The 21650-nt window shown below is 28.3% G+C and overlaps 2 protein-coding genes across 2 annotated transcripts; both read right to left on the bottom strand.

Annotated features, from left to right (window-relative positions):
• Nucleotides 1-268: 268 nt before the first annotated feature.
• LOC106366711 (protein REVEILLE 1-like) lies at nucleotides 269-2563 on the bottom strand. The gene is made up of 5 exons (XM_013806372.3): nucleotides 2210-2563; nucleotides 1813-1869; nucleotides 1626-1737; nucleotides 1462-1523; nucleotides 269-1340 (listed from the first exon to the last, which is right to left on the bottom strand). Exons 1-5 carry the CDS (start codon nucleotides 2240-2242, stop codon nucleotides 489-491), a joined length of 1116 nt encoding a protein of 371 aa, XP_013661826.2. The 5' UTR covers nucleotides 2243-2563; the 3' UTR covers nucleotides 269-488.
• A 4614-nt stretch (nucleotides 2564-7177) lies between these two features.
• On the bottom strand, nucleotides 7178-13136 carry LOC106364388 (homeobox-leucine zipper protein HDG10). The gene is made up of 10 exons (XM_048742235.1): nucleotides 11825-13136; nucleotides 11628-11745; nucleotides 11129-11320; nucleotides 10255-10767; nucleotides 9557-9652; nucleotides 9248-9457; nucleotides 8598-8778; nucleotides 8247-8515; nucleotides 8051-8140; nucleotides 7178-7740 (listed from the first exon to the last, which is right to left on the bottom strand). Exons 1-10 carry the CDS (start codon nucleotides 11941-11943, stop codon nucleotides 7357-7359), a joined length of 2172 nt encoding a protein of 723 aa, XP_048598192.1. The 5' UTR covers nucleotides 11944-13136; the 3' UTR covers nucleotides 7178-7356.
• Between the last annotated feature and the right edge of the window lie 8514 nt (nucleotides 13137-21650).

The raw sequence follows: 21650 nt of genomic DNA, 5'->3' as shown, positions 1-21650 counted from the left end.
AGTCCGAGATAGTTAGATTTTATGCGAATAGGTTTATATCGGTTTAGCCTGGTTTGACAAGTGTCCCAATTTGGTCTGGTTTATTAAAATTCAAGGTATTATATACTGGTTTTATAGAGTTTTAATTTCGGTTTCGATAACTTTCTGGGTTAATTTCTATTTCGAACTTTTCTTAGAGGTAACAAAAGAATAGTAACAGACTTAAATTTGGTTTGGTTTTCAAATCGGTTCGATCATCATAATCACTAGATTAACTCATGTAAAAAAATGGGTTGGTTTTCAAATCGGTTCGATCATTATAATCACTAGATTAACTTTAGTAAAAAAATTGTACAAGTGGTTTACAGTAGTAACAAATTATGCCTAAAACAACAAACAGCTCGAAGAACAAAATGAAACAACAACAACAACAAAAAACAAAACACTTTGATGAAAGTTTAATGAATATTTGGATCTAAAGACTTGAGTACCTTCAGAAAATGTCATAACTATAAGCAGAGGCGTATCTGTTCTTGTTCTGCCTCTATAACCATCTTTCTCTTCTTGTATGGACCAAACCCTCTTGAATTAGACTCAGAGTTCTTTCTTCTTAGCTCAGAAAACGCAGACCTCTCGCTAGCTTTAAACTCCCAGCGACATACCATTGTCTCATGTGGTTCTGAGCTCTTGTCCGTGTGTCCTGTATCATCCACCGAACCAGTGTTTGATCCTGTCGATGATCCTTCATTCTGAACAGCCTTTTCTGAATCTGAGCATCTGTTTTCCACTTCTTCTTGCTTAGGAGGGACTTGTTGTATCCAACAGCTCAAGAGTTTCTCTTGTGGGTTTATCACCATGGGGAATGTTTCGGACCTCGAGAGTTTCCTTGGTAATGGCTGAATGATAGGTGACTTACAATACGTTGTTAGAGAAGAGGACACGCCTGAATCAGATACCAAAACTGTGTTCCCAAAGAGTCTAAGGCTTTGCTTCTTCGGTTCCTTGACCAAGCTCTCTCTTGGAAACAACTCCAGCTTCGTAGCAGGAGTCTCAAGCTCTTCAGGTGCATTTGCAGTAGCTGCAAGAGGAGCAGCAGGAGGTGATGCAGAGGAAACCGGGGACAAGCTTCGGTTAGGTGAATGTGAATCAGAGGAACCCAAGGCTTCTGATCCAACAGTGGACAACACAGAGGTTGGAGATCCGTTGTCTCGTTCTGAAGGAGAAACTGATCTGCTTGCTTGATCTCCCTCGTTCCCCAACTTGCGTGGGTAAGGATGCATAGGTTTTCTCTTGGGACGAGGAGGCGGTATCAGAATTGGCTCCAGCGAGCTCCCATTACCTCCAGATGCTTCTTTAGCAACCTGTGTAACAGAACTAAAGTCAGAACACACACAAGTCTCCAAGCAATCTATGAAACAATGATCCCTTGTGTTCTTGGTACACTTTTCAATGAACATGTTATAGCAAATAAGTTTTAAAGACCTTGGAGAAAAACTTCTGAGCATGGCTTCGAATCTGAACAGCAGTCTTTGTACCCACATGTTCTGTTTAGTGAAACAAACATATATTTTTTTGGTGGTTCAGGTATTGGTAAAGAGTCTAAAGACCATATATAACTTGGTAGAAAATGATCATTCAGTTATTACCTTCTATTTTCCTCCATGCTCGCCCGTGTAGCTTCAATGCTTCAACAAACTTATTGTGCTCTTCATCAGTCCATCTCTCTCTTTCTTTTGTTATCGTGTACGGTTTCCTCACCTGTTATAAAAGATAAACTGAGTCGAAGATCTTCACTTTTGACATAACAATAGTTAGATGTGAAAGAAGTAAAACCTTGGGTGCATAGTCATTTCCCTCTTGGTCACTCAATTGTATCTTAGTTTTGGCACCCTGAAACAATCACCACCAAAGCCCAAAACGGGAAACTTTTAGCAACATTAAAGTTATGTACTTTTATAACAAAAGTGGCATTTGGTTCATTTACTTTCTACTTCAGTTGCTCAATAATACATTTCCATTCACAAAATCAAACGGTTTTAACTGTATTCAGAGATCCTAGTTACATTTTACAAACACAGTTCGCTTTGTATATGTTAATAACAGCCCAGCAATGTAACTATTGCAACACACCACAAACTTAGAATAAAAAAAAACTCAACTTCTTCTCTAAAGGGCATAGATTCATTAGCTAATCTGAATAAAGGAGAAAAACTAGATTTTGAGTCAACACCTGAACATTCGTAGTCAACGGAGACGACGCCATAGCTTCCCGGATTTAGAGATCTCGCCGGAGGTTATTAAAGAAACTAAAAAGGTTAAATTTTTGAATCTGGAGGTTGTTGAAATGAGCTTAATTTCTTCTCTTCTCCGTCCGTTTTCTAGAGATCTCAGAAAATGGTTAGCTCTCAGAGATTATAAGAAAGCTATGCTCGGTCGGAGTAAAGGAACAAGCTTTGAGAGGAAGGAGAGAGCAAATGAAGAAAGCAGAGAGAGAGATTTGTGGAGGAAAGAAGAGTTTGAGGGGTGGTGAGAAAAATAGGAAGACAAAAGGAGGGATGCCACGTCAGCTTCTGGTATGTGCGCTTTTTCGATTTTTTTTAATTTTGAATTATTTTATTGGTTTTTCCATGGAACGCTCGAGAAGCAGATGAAATCTTGTGGCTCACCTTCGATGACCCACGTTGACACGCGTCGCTCGTGCCTGCAGTCACTTTCTAAAAAAATAATTAATCTTTTTTTTTTGTAGTTGTCTCGGGAGATAATTTCGTAAGCAAAAAAAAAAAAAAGAAGGATTTTGCTGGACGGAGAAATGTGAGCCACCAGTAGATTAGAGGAAGGGACAAAAAAGGTCATACTCACGAGAGTATGATATCTTGTGCTTACTCGCTATTATCTGGCTTCTTCATGTTCATTGGTTTCCACTTCAAGAGCTTTCTTTTTTTTTTGGATAAAATATTTCATCTTCTTCAAGTGTTTATCATTAGATAATTTAGTTTGGAAGACATTACATATTTACATATGATTTGAGCTTTTGTGGTGGTAAACTTATAAGATTTATACAAATCCTTAAATTTACAGTTCATCAGCTGATTTTTTATAAGTGTTTAAATGATATCAGTTATGTAAATTATTAAAAAAACATATATAACGCATTTTTTATTTTTCTTATGTTTAAGTTTGAAATTTGTAAAATAATTATGATTAACTGACCATCCCAACGTCCTTTGTCTCAGTAGTTTTTCAGTTCTTTCAGTTCTTGGTAGTTTTTTTTTTGTAATCTGTTAATTTCATTTCCTTGCTCATAACGAGCTATAAAGTTTTGGATACAAACAAGCTTACATCCAAAAGGTTAACTATTACCAACTAGCTATCACAAAACATGATAAACTATATCCAAAAAATTAAGCCAAATCACCTAAGTTCAATCTTCACAAGCTTTGAACCCAGTCCTTGGTAGTTATATTCAGCTCTTGAGTAATTCTTGGGTTCACCCCTTAGGGTGAACCTCTAGGTTCACCAACCAATAGTGTTTGAGTATTTGATATTTGATATCTTTTAAAAAAGGAAACAACATTGAATTTCCAAATAAGATTATATTTTTAAAATAAAACAATAAAAATACATAAAAATAGTTACAAAAAAAAATAAAAATAAATATTTTTAAGTCTTTAGCAAAATACTAAATCCTATACCCTAAATCTTAAACCCTAAACCCTAAACCTTAAACTTTGGATAAACTCTAAACGTTTAAAAATCTTAAACCCTAAATCATACATTAAAAACTAAATTTTAATAACACTAAACCCTAAATCCTAATCACTAAACCCTAAACCCTTGGGTAAACTCTGAACCCTTGGATAAATCATAAACTCTAGAGTTTAATTTTAAATATTTTTGATTTAAAGTTTATGATTTATCCAAGGGTTCAGGGTTTATCCAAGGGTTTAGGGTTTAGTGATTAGGATTTAGGGTTTAGTGTTATTAAAATTTAGTTTTTAATGTATGATTTAGGGTTTAAGATTTTCAAACGTTTAGAGTTTATCCAAAATTTAAGGTTTAGAGTTTAAGATTTAGGGTATAGGGTTTAGTATTTTGCTGAAGATTTAAAAATATTTATTTATTTATTTTTGTAACTATTTTTATGTATTTTTATTGTTTTATTTTAAAAAGATAATCTTATTTGAAAATTCAATGTTGTTTCCTTTTTTAAAAGATATCAAATATCAAATACTCAAACACTATTGGTTGGTGAACCTAGAGGTTCACCCTAGGGGGTGAACCCAAGAATTACTCTCAGCTATTGGTAGTTATATTCGAAACTTAGTGGGAAACTTGAAATCAGAAATTAATTAAGATCCAAAATTAAATGAGATATTTGTATTTTTACATTAAGTTAAATATCTTCTGCCTATAGAAAATATTTGGTGTGGGTCGCCCAATTACGAAAGCCTGGATATATACACACATCATATATATTTAATAATATATTCAGATACGTATGCGTGGCATTTATAATTATTTTCAACTTGCTCGTATTAATATGTTTATCCATTGTGCAGGTCTTAATCAATTTTCTTAATTGTGTAAGATAATTTAATTAAATCATTGTCAAGCATATAATATAAAAGCAAACTAAATTAATTGTATCTCATTTTGGGTGGAAGTGAAAGTTAATTACACTTTAGTTTAAAATATAGTATATCATGAGTGCACTTTTGTCCAGGTCACTGATTCTTACATTTAGCCGACTATTCTACAGAATAAGGACACGTGGAATGAAAGATGAAGAATTCTAGACCACTCGTTTATTCTCATGTAACGTTCACCGAATTTATACATAATTCCTCAGCCACATATTTTTCTTCTCGTTGTGCTTGTGCCTTAGCACTTAGGGTTTCAAAGAGGAGAAAGTGAGTGGTTGGTGTGTGGCTTTCGTGTCTTATTGTTGCTATTATTACCATATCTTCGATTGCAATAAATTCCAACCTCTAGTGGAAAACCATATCTATCTAATATGACAATCATCACTTAGAAGAAAGTTCAGAAAAAAATACAAGATGAGATAACTCAATACCGTGAGTCGGCATGTGGTAGAAAACAGTAGTTCTGAAATTCATTACGAAAAAAAGAATTGCATACAATAAAAAAACCTTATGTTAATTGCTTAACTAATAATTTAACATTTTACCCAAAGAATCCATACATTAGTAGATAATAAAATCATCCAGAGGGGTCAAAAGGCAGAGTAAAGTGACTAATCCGACGAAGAATGTTAGGCTTTGGTACTGATGGAAGTTAGGCAATAATCTACTGGATTGTGTGAAATGGGACGTTACATCATTGTGATATTTTTCGTTTTCGTCACAGCCATACGTTTATCTTTTGAGATATCTCGCCCTGTAAGTTGTACACCATATATTATTCTTTTGAAAGGTTGTTTGTCTTTTTCCATATCCTTACCAACTTTAAATTTTCCAAACATTTCTAAATAAACTACATTTCCTCCTGTTTTCTAACTAAAACTTGATCAGGTGAACTTGATTTGTAGGAATTATAAGTTATAAATCTCAATATTTCACAGATGCAAGCAGAGTCGGTGACATTAGCATTAGTAGAAAACAACATAGAGAATCAATTAGGATCATTTGTATGAGTGAGTGAGAAAAAGAAAGGTGGGTGGGTCCATGTACTTGGTATTGATAAAGTCCATTGTCTATAAGCTTCTAGGATCTTAATTATGTGGTTCATATTTATTCCCCAACATCTTTTGTGCCTGCCGCCTTTATAGCCAAACGGGATAAAAGTGAAGAATCAGATATTCTTCTGAAATAAAGACCTCTGACTTTGTGATAATCAGTAAGAAAGATTGTGTGGTGTGTAAAAAAGGGTTAGACCAGTGAAACTATTTATGGACCAACCGTTCCTTTTGGATTTCGAATGTGGTAGAAGTGGGGTCAAAGTGAAGTAAGAAATAGTGTTTTTTTAGAGAAGTAATAAGAAATAGTGTTGGGACAACTGTCACAATATGGTACTTATAATTTTTAAGTGGTTGTAACGCTAGAAAATATAATATTTGTTGGTATTTATAAATATGTCTATTCATCTCTTACATATCAATAATCAATATATCTTTGACAAAAAAAAATCAACTATCAACATATATCTATTTAAGATAATATACAAAAAGGAAAAGAAGGAGGAATAGCTCCCACACCCTCATTAAGCAAATTTGTATTTTATCACTCGCTGCTGAAATTACTTGGAAGGCCCGAAAAGCCACAGAAGAATTGTGATCTCAAGGAAAGATAATCTTCATTACAAGTTGAACAACCACTTCTTTTTCAATCTACGATGATATACGTTATAATACCTTCATTGTTTCGAAATATGTCAATTAAACTTCGAAACGGAAACGAAAGAAGAGTGCTTGTGATCATACATATATCCAAAATGGCATGAGAAACTTATCAACAATAGAAGCAAAAAAAATTCATATGTGAAAACGTAAATTCGAAAAACGTACTTTGCGGCGGATGCTGCAAAAAGAAAACAAAACTTAACGTGTTATTCTTTCCTATAAAAAAAGTTTCATCGAAAATGCCTTCATGTATTAGAGAAGGATGAAGACGCATCAAAGTTCTTTAAAATTTCTTCACAGATCTTCTGGACTGTTGATGTCCTGTAAGAACATAAAGAGCAAGTCGAGTCTAGTGATATAGTTCCCTACAATATTCCCCTTGGCATAAACGTTCCCAGAACACAGTATTTATATATAAACGTTACTTTATTCCCAATCACGGATTTATCCGGGATTTCAAGTTTAGTCCCGGGGTTTACCTTCACTGACACTTTGCCCTTGAGAACAACACGGCTCCAGCGACCTTAAGACTATAAAGCTCAATTATACTCGGGATCGACTTGAACCGGCTAAGGAAGCGTGACTGAGGTACATTCACACCTAAACTTACATAATCTTCATCAATTAGTGATGAAGTGTAACTCTTACGTATGTAAATGTAAACTTACATACGTAAGAGTAATTACACTTCATCACTAATTGATGAAGATCATATAACATACTATTAAATAAAACTTATTTGAATAGAAATAAATACTTGAAAATGAAAGCAATAACAGCTTAGATAATCTTAGTGATGAAGATATCATAAAGAAACAAGCCAAACCGGCAACAAACATATTGTTTTATCCAAGGGCCTTCCCTTAGAAATCAAATTATTATAAGTTTTTAAACCAACCAAAAGCATGAAAGATATGAGTTTGATTCAATAAAGAATCATCAGAGAATAGTCTTCTCACTCAAAAACATTAAAAAGATTTAAAGAGAACGAAACTAGTTTGAGAACTGTGAAACAGCTCTCACTGAGCATCATCGCAGTTAAGCATGCCTTTAACCCTTCGAATAGTCGAGCTAAGCAAGGTATGGACTTTGGTGGTCCATTCATTCATTTGGTCTTCTTCAAACATAGCCGGGCCAGTGACGAGGATCTGGAAAGCCACCGTGAGGAGCGTCTTACAATTGTCGAGGCCACCGTCTAGCTCAGCGGCAGAAGGAGGACGGCCGTCACGGGAGATGACGAAACCGGATGGGAGGATTGGAATGCTTGAAGGATCGACATTGCCTAAAAAGGCAGCGTGTGCTGTCCTTAGGTCCACTGGTGCGTAGACCACCATACCTCCTAATGCGTCTATGAAGCTGTCTTGTATTATCATCAAGGCACCATTCTCCGTCGCACTTGAAGGCTACATAACATATTCATATACAGATAAACGAACCATTAGTTATATCATGTCAAAAAAATCAAAGTTAATGCAATGAGAAAGTAATATAGATGTGGGTTACTTTGAAAACATAGAATATTTGATCTACTAAAGAGATGCTGAATCAACTTGCGGTTTGTGACACCAAAAATGTGAAACATATATGAACGTTTATTTAACTTAACTCTATCCATTGATTTTTTTTGCACTTTATGTATAACAACATCTCTACTGAAAATGTTAATGTATATTATTAGCTCTTAAAAAGAAAGAAAGAATGAGTAATGTATACCTTGAGGATATTCACACAATTCTTATTGTCTGTTCCAGTGACAAAGCGAGCGACCTCAGTGACCGGACTCGCTTGGCAGAGAACGTCCCACTATTTTTTACATACAACAAATAGATTTCTTGTTAATTGACAACAATGTGAAAATAACTACATTTGTATCAATAGATATGGACTTGTGCAATCAAAAGATTCTTACCTGGTGGCGAACCTCAAGATTTTTGAGGAAGCTGTAGACCTGGAGAGGAGCCAGAGGGAGACATAAAGATAAACCAGCGCAGACAATGAGACCGGCAGGTTGACCTACTTCTTCGTTTACCCGCACCGAGATCCTAACTCCGCTACTGTTGGTTGCAGTCTGTTGCGAAAAACCGGATTTTTCAGGCATTTTTAATATCCATGCGAAATTCTTCAACATTCTTTCTCCTAAATCCATGACCCTCTTTCTTCCGTCCATGGTGTCCACAACTATATACAAAAAAGAAGAAAATAAAGTATTTAAAAGATTTATTAGGCACTATAAGAGATTCATGTTTAAACGGGTGCGTACCTCCGGGGAAGTCGGTGGTAGGCAAGCCAGAGACGGAGTAGAGAGACAGCCTCTCACACATTCTCTCAAGAGTAGCGGTCCAACGGCGAGCTCCGTAGCCAAAGCCGCCGCATAAGAGGTCTCTGTAAATCCGATGTGACCGGACTTTATCATTTACCTCCACGTGCTCCATCCACGTCACCTGCTCATTTTTCTCTCTCTCATAGTTTTAGTTTCTAAATGGCATCGCCAAAAGATATTGCCATGTTTTACATGTTTTGACTATTTCATTTTTCGGTTTTATTCACTATGTTTTCCAGCAAAATAGTGTGGTATGTTTTAAAATAATGATCAAATCACATTCTAATTTTTGATTAAGAAGGCAACTGAAAAGCACTTAGGATTATAGTAAATGAATCAATCACATTCTAATTTTTGTAAATAAATAAATATATTTTCTTTATAACCTCACTAGACGTCATTAGTCAAAATTTGAAGTGATCTAACACCGAACGAATTTTAATAGTTTTTGATGTAAAAAACCTGGCTAGATGCTACCTCAACAAGATATATGAAACTATTTAAAATAAGTGAAAGCATATGTAATATATATATATATATATAAATTCTATATATATATATATAAATTCTATTTAGACAAAATATGAGACCTTAGAGTGACCATTGGGCAAGGCTTGGATGAGACAACCGGAAGGACGTTTGACGCAAGCCGGAGTCTCAAACTCAAACTCAAAGGCTACTTGATGGTACGAAACGTCAGCAATCACCCATACATCTTCCTCCAATTGCTGGCAACATCTTAGGATCATAAACTCTCTCGGCGGCAGCAATGGCGACAGTATGTGCAGTTGCTCATACATCTATTTAATGTATCAGCCCGTTTTTATGTGTTCACCAAGTACTTATATGTATATATTAAGAGTTAAACATAAAATTATAAAATATTATAAGATTCATACCAATTTCGAGAAGTTTCTTCGTGGATCCATGGATTCTAGCACGTGAATCGTTTTAGCTTCACTCACAATTGTTGAGAAAAGATTAGCCCATTTCTCCTGTAACAATTTATATATTAAAGCTGAATAAAATTTATAAAAAGAGTTTTCTTTCTTATTTGCTAAAAAAAGGAGTTTTCTTATTAATTTTCTTATAATCATGGCATATATAGACTAACAAAAATTCACCCAAACTTTTTATATACATTAATTTTAGTGAAAGGACAAAACTATAATAATAAAAGTTTAATAAAAATTAATGTGTAATTGTAAACATCTTCATCATTTGTATATGTTAATTTAAATATATACAATATGGAAGAAAACAAAAAAAACAGCAAAAAATTGTCAAAATATAATAAATTTCTATGTAAAATGAATTTAAAATATAAAATATCATAAAATGAATATGATGTAAAACAGATTAAAAATAAATAAATAAATAATTATTATTAAATAGTTGATTACTATAAATATAGATGTAAAATATAATTAACTATTTGAGTAAAGTAAAAGATAAATGTTGGGTCCCTAAAATTTGTCATGTAAGAAGGGGTACTAGGAAGTAACATTTTTATAAGCATTGAACACGGCTCTAACTATTTAATATAGAACAAATAAGAATATCATTTTTTTAGTTAAGTTTAAATAACAATACGTACCGTATCTAAAAGCATGTTAACCAAGTTTTTGGCATCCATTGGAATCACCGCGACTTCCTTGGAAGACTCAATACGAGAACTTGGACTCTTAAAATGACTGGGATTGGTAAAAGTTTTCTCATAGTTCTTTTGATCAATGACGAGTCTACCATCGATTGATGACTGGATCCACATCGATTCTTCAGTTTGAATTAGAGTTATTACCTCCGTCATGGCAGTTACCATCGCTTCAGTCATCGTTACTTTCTCCATTTGAGATAGCGTCTGGAAACGTTGCAGTTGTATAGGGTTTCGCGGTTGAGGTGGCTGGCCAATGTTTATGCGTTCACGAGAGTATGGTTCTTTAACCAAGCTTGATGGCTCCACGCGATAGTTGGAAGAGCTTCCATATGTGACATGTGGATTGTTGGAAGCTGAAGCATACAGTGATGGACCATGGTGATAGGCCAAAGCATTGAAGCTAGGTCTCGAGTGGCCTTCGCTCTTGTTTACCAGACTTGAGAGTCTATCACGCTGATATTCATATTTTTGGTCAATAAAAACATTAGTAAGAAAAAGTATGACAGTTCGTAAAACCATATTAACAAAAAAAAAATCGACTATATTTTTCGAATCGTTTGAATCGATTGAGTTGCATAGTTAAATCGACAAGCCAAAAAGTTCAACTAAGAAAATCATTTTAAATTAAAAGACTTGTTTGTTTTGTATATTTTATAGATTTATTTATATTGTCTATCCATTACCATAATTATATTAAGTTTAACTCTAACCAAGATATTATAGTGTTAGATTTAAGATATTCATTTAATAAGAGAACAATTGATGAAAATCACAATACTAATTGGAAACTGGAAATTTATGCATGAAGACATACCTCTTCTCTGAGATATGTGTTATGTGTCCGGAGGTTTTGGAGATAGAGTGTGCGTTCTCCCTTCCCAGGACGAGGGCCACCACATGGCGGGCAAGTCACAGTGTTCAATGCTGCTTGCAGTGCTTCGTTCTCACGTCTTATTTTCATATTCTCTGTTCTAAGTGCTGCATTGTCTGCTTTTTCACTTTGAGTCTGTAATTTATTTATTTAAAATAAAACAAATATATATTAACAATTTTGAACTCATCTCAAAATATTCATATTTTTATTTTGAGTATGCAAATATTGTGTAAACTCTATTGTAGTAAGAAAGAAAAAAAATCTAATATACATCCAATACTTATTTTTAACGAATTAAATAATGACTGGTAGTGTTTCAAAATAATAATAATAATGACTGGTAAATTACTCGCATTTGTTTTAGTTAAAGAAAATTAGTTCATGTCATGTACGGAATTATAGTATGTAGAAATAAATACTAACTACAACAAAAAGTTACTTTGGCTTGTGTTCTTTTGTTTTGAAACCAAAATTTGATTTGTTTTGGTTTAAGTTTCAGTTCTTCTCCCAGTTTAAGTCGCTGTGAGTCGTCCGGATGATGACATTCCTTGAAATACCTAAAGTTTACAAAATATTAATTAGTAATTAAGAAGTTTTCATTTTAAAAAATAACTATAAACTAAATTAAGATCTTACGCTTCGAGCCTTTGAATTTGATGGTTAGAGTGGCGATTGTAATTCTTCTTATCTCCATCGCTTGTGTTAAACGAGGTTTCATGTTCATCACTTGAACTGCTATCACGACTAGAAGCCATTTTTCAACCCAAATGAAAGAAATATGCATAGTCTATTAGCCATTTAAAAGCTATTTATATAGAAAACTGTGAAAGACATATGGTTTAATTTTTTTTAATTATTATTTTTCCATGGTGTAAAAGCTTTTTCTATGACCTCAAATTTTTATTAATAATAAACGAAAGGCATAAAAGCTCATTTTTGTCAAATAAAAAGTCAAAACAAAACAAAATATAATCATTTATGAAGAAAATCTCATTGCAGATTTCTTTTTTCTTTTATAGACGTTACTGTAAAGGTATTATTGAAATATTTTTCTATTTATATATTTACTAAAAATAAATTATTTTCTATTACATTTCGGATTTACAATCAGTTTCCACCTAGCGACATTGGACAAGGATTAAAGGAATACTTTTAAATTAATAATTTAAGCATTTTTTTTGTCAACAAATTAATAATTTAAGTATATTGCCTAGCTATGATTAAATCAAGGTGAGGTGTTGACAAACAAATGTTTGGAATGCGAAAACAGATTTTTATCATCCCCTAAATTAAAACATAATAAAGTTTGGGTGTCCACTTCTAATAATAAGCATGATTTATTTAAATGATTAAAGTAAATTATAGAGGGATTGGCAGAGAAAGAACAAATGGACATATATATTGGCAAAACAAGTTATCCATGGAAACCAATTGTTTCACTTTCGTTATTATGTTCCAACATCAATATAGAATGCATTGCATCACGATTATGTATGCTCAAATTCAAATTAATGAAAATATAAGTTGACTAAGAAAAGAATAATTAAACAAAAAAACATCAAATGATTTATTAAATTACGTTTTACAAATCTAGAGTTGGACTTTTTTTTCATGTAACTGTATCTATATATATTGTCATAAAACTATATAAATAATTTATGCACCAAAAAAAAATATATTTAAAAAACTTTATATACACAAATATGTTGAGCGCTATATTTAGCGTATTTAGTCAATTTTTTAAAATTATGAATTCAAATTTAATAAAACCAAATTTTAAATATACAAAATATAACTATAAACATATTTATTTCTTAGAACATGATACTTATAAATATTAATATCAAAATTCTATAAATAATTTTACAAAAGAAACAGACGGACTATATGTTAGTAATATCATGTTATAATTTTATATTAATTCAATTAGTTACCATGAACTTTTTTTTTGAAACATGTTCTATACAACTGTATTTGTTTTTTTTTTGCTTGGTATATTCAAAATAATATTTTTTGTGCGTATTCAAAATATTATTCTATCCATATATCTTTTGTGTGTGAACTCTAAACATTGATAAAAATAATAATAATATGGTATTAGTACGAAAAAACCAAAAATATATATATATATATATATCAAAGACCAAATATTAAGGAAGTTTAGTATGTTCTTTGTGAAAAATCATTTTGGTATATCAACTAGCATTTAAAAAACATGAATAAAACAAAACAAAACATAATTGATTTCTAAAAGTATTTTTATATGGTATTGGTGCGAAAGCCAAATATTATAGACGAAATTTGAATGTTGTTTAGTATGTTCATTGTTTATGTTTTAATATTTTTGAAAAATCAGTTTGGTATCAAAGAGCATATTAAAATTAAGAATATAACAAAATAAAATATAATTGAATTCTAAAAAAAATGATAGTTGAATGATATCAACATATACATTATCTAATTTAATTTTTATTCTAACAACCATTCAATTGATTATGTATTAAGTTTTGATTTAATTTCACGCCAATAATTATTCAATTTATGTATAATAATATTGATTTATTTTTGATTTTATGATATAATTAAAATAAGCTTTAGGTTTATACAGAAAAAAATGACTACATTATTTTAATGGATTTATTCATTTGCTATATAAAAAAATAAAATTTTACTCATATAAATCTAAATTTTGATAAATAACTTTATGAGAAGATTGGAAATCTACTTTTTTTAATAAACAGAAGCAATAAAAAAGATAATTAGATTTTTATGTAAAAAATTATAGGATTAAAATATAATTTTATTAAAACATATATATATAATAATAATAAAGATATTTGTAATTCAGAAAATATAAGAAATAAAAAATTGCAACATATAATGATTATAACACATATTAAAAATCGACATATAAAAAATTATAACTATAATAATGTACTTACATATATATATATATATAAATTGATTTGGTGCATAATTTTAAAATTGTAATATTTGATGTTTTTATTTTAGTATGTTTTATCTAGTGCATAATTTGAAATTGTAATATTTGATGTTTTTATTTTTTAATATGTTTTATTTAAATTTTGTGGTAGTTTTAGCTTTTCTTTCTCAAATTTGTCAAAAATTATGAAATTATTTAAGTAATTTTTACATTATATTACTATCATATTTTATAATTAAACTATGAATAATAAAATAATTTCAATAAACTTTATTTAATAAGATGATTCAAGGTAGTATAGTGTTTATGGTATATATAATTAATTAGCAAAACTAAAAGTACAGACAATGAATACATGGAATACAATGATTTTTAATAATATAAATTGATTTATTTCTTTAAAAATATATTCCAAAACTAATTATTACAATTAGAATTACAGATAATACAAAATCTGTTGTAAGATAATTTTACTTATATAAATTTATTTGCATATATCTGTATATAGAATAAAATATTCTAATATATAGAGTGTTATCAGTCAACCAAAAAATATTGAAAAAAAATATTTCTTTCTATTTATTATAATGACCAGAAACCAAAATTACAGAAAACAAAGTTTTTGTAATAAAATTATTCCAGCTATACTAATTTATCTCTTTTATACATATTTATAGTTAATAATTAAATCACATAAAACAAATAAATTGTTGAATATAAAAAAATAAGAATTTATTTTCCTAATCAATGAAATAGGATTAGTTTCCTATAGATAATTGATACTAACAACACTTAGTTGGCTCCAACTGTACCCGCCAAATAATATAATAAAATACTATACAATTGATTTTTAAAATTTTTATTAATATTTATACGGTAAAATTTGAAAAGAAAATTTTTTAAATTAATAAAATACTATAGTTTAATATTATTAATTTGTTGAATTTTACTGTAGATTATTTTCCTAATCTATGTATATTTTCGGATTGGTACCAAAGATTTTCATTCCTTACATATTAGATACGTGTCATGCATTTATTCAGAAACACCAATGACCAAATTAATATTATTTATTTTCTTCCTAATGTAGATATATTTGTTTCCTTACAAATTATAAATTTGGTCAATGATCTTTCTAATATGCAAAGAATTTGACCAAATTTATAATACATAAGGAAATAAATATATCTAGATTAGAAATTGAGAATGAATAATAACAATCTGGTCAATGGTATTTCCGAATAAATGCGTGACACATATCTAATATTTAAAAAGACCATTGACCAAATTGATACTATCCGTTCTCATTTCTTAATCTAGGTATATTTGTTTCCTTATAAATTATAAATTTGGTCAATGATGTTTCTAATATGCAAGGAATTTGACCAAATTTATAATATATAAGGAAACACATATATCCGGATTAGGAAGTGAGAATGAATAATAACAATTCAGTCAATGGTCTTTCTGAATAAATGCGTGATACATATCTAACATTCATAAAGACAATTGACCAAATTGATATTATTCATTCTCACTTCCTAATCTAGATATATTTGTTTCCTTACAAACTATAAATTTGGTCAATGGTCTTTCTAATATGCAAGGAATTTGACCAAATTTATAATATGTAAGGAAACAAATATATATAGATTAGGAAGTGAGAATGAATAATACCAAATTGGTCAATGGTCTTACTGAATAAATGCATGACACATATCTAATATTCAGAAAGACCATTGACCAAATTGATATTATTCATTATCACTTCCTAATCTAGATATATTTGTTTCCTTATAAATTATAAATTTGGTCAATGATCTTTCTAATATGCAAGGAATTTGACCAACTTTATAATACATAAGGAAATAAATATATCTAGATTAGGAATTAAGAATGAATAATAACAATCTGGTCAATGGTTTTTCCGAATAAATGCGTGACACATATCTAACATTCAAAAAGATCATTGACCAAATTGATACTATTTATTCCCACTTCCTAATCTAGATATATTTGTTTCCTTACCGATTATAAATTTGGTCAATAATCTCTCTAATGTGCAAGGAATTTGACCAAATTTATAATATATAAAGAAACAAATATATCCGGATTAGGAAGTGAGAATGAATAATAAGAATTTAGTCAATGATCTTTCTGAATAAATGCGTGACACATATCTAATATTCATAAAGACCATTGACCAAACTGATATTATTCATTCTCACTTTCTAACCTTGATATATTTGTTTCTTTACAAATTATAAATTTGGTTAATTGTCCTTCTAATAAGCAAGGAATTTGACCAAATTTATAATATGTAAGGAAACAAATATATCTAGATTAGGAAGTGAGATTGAATAATAACATTTTGGTCAATGGTTTTTCTGAATAAATGCGTGAAACATATCTAATATGTAAGGAATGAAATTTTTTTGGTACCAATCCAAAAATATACATGGATTAAGAAAATAATCTACAGTAAAAATTCAATAAATTAATAATATTGAAACTATGGTATTTTATTAATTTATAATATTTTTATTTTCAAATTTTACCATATAGGCATTAATTTAATTTTTAGAAACTAAATTTTATATTATTTTATTATTTTATTTGGCGTATATAAAATATGTTTCATATAATTAATTGGTTGTTTTGGATATAATATTACCAATATTAAAAAAATATATTGAAATGTTAAAAATAAATGAATTTCATTGTGAGTATAAATAAATAATATAATTTTTGTTTGTGCTTATATAAACTATATACATATATACACATAAGATTTTCTATTAAAATATTTTACTATTATTTTATCGATTCATGTATACATGTCCAAATAAAAATATAAAATATTTATTAATTTATCGTGTTTAATATTTTACCGTGTATTAATTTATGAATAAAATAAATCAATTTTAAATAAGAAATTAAAATAATTTTTTTAAGAAAAGCCGAGGACAGTATCCTTCAACTTAACTCATATAAGATGATAAGACTTTGTGGTTCAAGAAAATTACATTTTCTAAAGTTTTATCAAAATCTCAATTCAAAATTATTCATATAAAAATACTCTAGTTTGGCACATTGACTATATGTAAATGTCATAATATGCTCGTCTAATGAGGATTTAACAAAAACGATCAGTAAAATATGAACAATAGAGGAACAAATAATCCATATGGACCTAATCATATAAAGTAGTACACCTGTATAGTTTGAACAATACATTAAGGATACTAAATACCTGACACAAATCAATTCGATAAGATCACGCATTATCCTATTAGACACTAATTTTCTTTTCAGTCTATTACATTTAGTTAACTAATACGATTTTTTCCACAACTTATTTTAACTTTTATATTTTGATTAGTCACAACTAATTTTAAAATTTTATATATGTAAAAACCCTTCTTATATAATAAAATTTTAGATATCAATATTTTTGTCGATCATACGAATAAACATGACCACGTAATTGAAAGTGATCTGCTGCAGTGATATTTATAAAAATAATGCTTCTCTATTTCTATAATATTTTTATATAATTAAATATTAAAATCTAAGAGAATATAAAAACTAGATTGAAAGAAATTTTTACCAATGTTTCCGAGAACGAGATGTATAGATGAGCTGAATTCAAAGATATGAGAAATATCGTATGTGCATGCCAAAAAGATAGAACCAGTTTATATTCATGACGATATTTTTTCTATTCTATAATTTTGTGTGTGTATATATAGGATAATCCGAACGTTCTAGAATTACAAAATTTGACCTAAATATATTTCTTACTTTATCGTATCTACAGATGTCATTCAAGCTGATCTATTATACTTTGGCCCAAATTCATATAAACTCGTAAATATCTGAGTCCAATCTAAAATTATGTTTATATTCTAAAGTTCAGCCCAATCCTAACAAAAATATTTTTTGGACTCTTCGGTTTTTCTTTTTCAAAAAGCAAAACAGTATAAAAATAATTAAGTATAGAAACAAATAAAAACCAATCATTAGTATATTTTCATCAAAGATAATATAACTAGAAATCTTAATGATTATAGTGTTATTATCTTTTATCTAAAAAAATAACAGTATTCAATTTATAAGAAACATGGGCTACTTTCAAATTATAAAATATTTTTAGAATACTAATCAAATCTTCCTGAAAATAATTCTTAGGTTATATAACTAAATTTTTGTTTTACTAAGATTTTTGATTCATCCAAAAGAACTCAAATTGGTTGTCATACAAAATTTCGAAACCTCAGGTTGAGAGATGTATATAACATTTTTTGATAGATCAATAAAGTTTAAATTTCATCAAATTTTTTTTTTCGAAACCTCAAAATGTTTGGGCCTAGTTAAATTGCTAAGAACCATAATGTTTTTTCTTATAACCCAAACATTCATTCATTAACTTCTAATCAAAGGTAGTTGGGTCATTATGGTAAGCTCAGCAGACAAGTCCTGATTCGCCAACTTATTTTAACTTTTATATTTTGATTAGTCATAACTAATTTAAAATTTTATATATATGTAAAAAACTTTCATATATAATAAAATTTTAGATATCAATATTTTTGTCGACCATATGAGTAATAATGGCCACTGATCTGCTACAAAGCTACTCGTAAAAAAAATACTGATTCTCTATTCCTGTAATATTCTTTTATATAGTTTCTATATATTTTTTGAGAAGTCAGTTTCTTATGTTTCGTTCTTACGTTAACTCTCACGATGGTTTATTACACTGATACCATTAATGAATTAAAAATATTACATTTAAAATACTAGTTTTTAGTTTCCTTTTTAAAATTTTCCAAAAAGCATATACATATAATAAAAAGGATTTTTTTTTATAAAGTATCAAAAAAACAAAAATATATGTATATATAATACGATTTCATTAAAAAAAATTCACAAAATAATAATATTACATCTAAAAAGTATTTTTATATAACATAAAATATATTTTTGAAATAATAAAATACTTTCTTTATATCTATATTTTCTTAAATGAAAATATCTCTATAATATTATTTGAGAAGTCAGTTTCCTACGTGTCGCGTTCACGTTAATTCTTAAAATGGTTATTTACAGCGATACCCTTAATAAATTTAAAAGATTGAATTTAAATACTATTTTTAATCTTTTTAGTTCCCTTTTCACATTTTCCAAATAACACATATAAAAAAGGAAAAATTATAAGTTAAAAAAAAATAAAAACGAAAATATCTGTATATATTTTTACATAGCAAAAATATACGTTCAAAGTAAAAATAATAATTTCTTTATATCTCTCAATATATAATAAATATATTTTCAAAGTAATAGAAATATTTTTTTTATCTATCTATTTTCTTAGATGATTACATAAAATAATTAAATAACATAAATCGATATATGTGTAACTGACTAAAAATAGTTTATAATTATTATTATTAAAATGATTTTTCATAATCTTTAGCTGATTATAATATCTTACAATTACAGAAAAAATACCTGTTTTAACTTATATAATATCACAAAAACAATCATAATTTTAGTGCTGATTTTAAGAGATATTAAAAATGAAACCTAAAATATTTTTTTTATGATAAGATAATTTTGATCAAAAGTTACAAAATCCTTACCGAATTTGTTTTCTTTATATTTAGTTTCTTTTTGATTTTGTAATTTATTTATGTCTGTGGAACTTAATATACTCATAATCAAAATACCCAAGAAAATCAGAATTCTTATTTTTAGGCATACAATTATTTAGAAGTTATAAAAATATTTTAATTATTGCAAATATTGATATTCGTTCATGAGCTTAAAAACATTATCAACTACACTTATGTATGTAGTTTCCTATTGATCATCCCTTTATTATCTAATATTTGTTTTTAAAATTAACATATAATTTGATTAATATTATGAAAATACATTCACATTTAATCAAAAAATAAAAATAATTTGATTTGACTTAATTAAAACAAAAAAATAATTATACTTGAGTTTGAATTTGAAAGAATATATGTAACTCAATAGTTAATATACTCACAACATGAGCCACTAGACTAATCCAACTTATATCCAAAATCAAAAATTGAACTACAAAAATAAAAATAAATTATATAATAAAAATTTATTTATTTTATACATATAAATTACAGTATGACTCAAAACATATTAATAAATAAAAATAAAATATTTACCAATTGTTACAATATAGTTATATATATATGCATAAGACTTCAGAATATTATTGTTATATTCATTTATGTAATTTTGAATCAAACATTTCAGTTTATTTTTATTTTATTCTAAGCCCAATGTATAATATGTTATAAATAATCTTACTAAAATATTTTTAAATATCTAAGAAAATAACCAATCTAGATGCAAATAAGAATTTAATCAAAATTAACTATATTTTGGAATAAAACATTATAGTTGAATTCGGAGAAATAGATGCAATCTAATATACCCAAGTGATAAACAAATTGACCAAAAAACAACCAAACTAGCTAGATATAACATATCAAAATCATATGTCTAATTAAAATAATATAATATTATTAATATTTATTATAAATATTTATATATATAATACATAATACATAATAAATATTATAAATATTTATATATATAATACATAATATATATAATGCATAATTAATATTATAAATATATATATATATATATAATATTATTAATACATATATATATATATGTATATATATATATATGTATATATATATATTTTAAAATTATTTAAAACCAAAAGTAAATATCAATTAATTATAATATAGTAATTTTATAAAGCTTTATACCCGTGCATGAGTACGGGAGAATCACCTAGCTAAATATTAAAATCTAAGAGAATATAAAAACTAAATTGACAGAAAATTTTACCAATGTTCCCGAGAACGAGATGTATAGATTCTCGAAAAAATTCGAGGGATTTACAAGAATATTTATCCGGAAAGAAAAAAGATTAGAAAAGATGAGTTGAATTCAAAGGTACGGAAAATCGTATGTGTATGCCAAAAAGATAGAATCAGTTTATATCCATGACAGTATTTTTTTCTCTATTTTATAAAAAAGTTGTGTATATATAGGATATGTCGAACGTTCTAGGATTACAAAATTTTACTAAAATATATTTCTTACTTTATCGTATCTACAAATGTTATTCGAGCTGATCTATTTTACTTTGGCCAAAATTGATATAAACTCGTAAATATTTGAGTCCAGTCTAAAGTTATGTTTACGGTCTAAAGTTCAGCCCAATTCTAACAAAACAAAAAGATTGTTTGGACTCTTCAGCTTTTCTTTAAAAAAGAAAAGAAAAACAAGTATAAAAATAAGTATCAAAACAAATCAAAATCAGTCATTAGGATAATTTAATCAAAGATAATATAACTGGAAATCAAAATATGATCAAATAAATTTAAAAATCTAATATTATTAGTTGAGTTTAGACTAAAATTTGCTTTAACGTTTCCGAAATTGTACTAT

The sequence above is a fragment of the Brassica napus genome, chromosome A10 (assembly GCF_020379485.1).
Source record: "Brassica napus cultivar Da-Ae chromosome A10, Da-Ae, whole genome shotgun sequence".
In the NCBI taxonomy this organism is placed as follows: domain Eukaryota; kingdom Viridiplantae; phylum Streptophyta; class Magnoliopsida; order Brassicales; family Brassicaceae; genus Brassica; species Brassica napus.
This window is presented reverse-complemented; position numbering and strand designations above follow the sequence as displayed.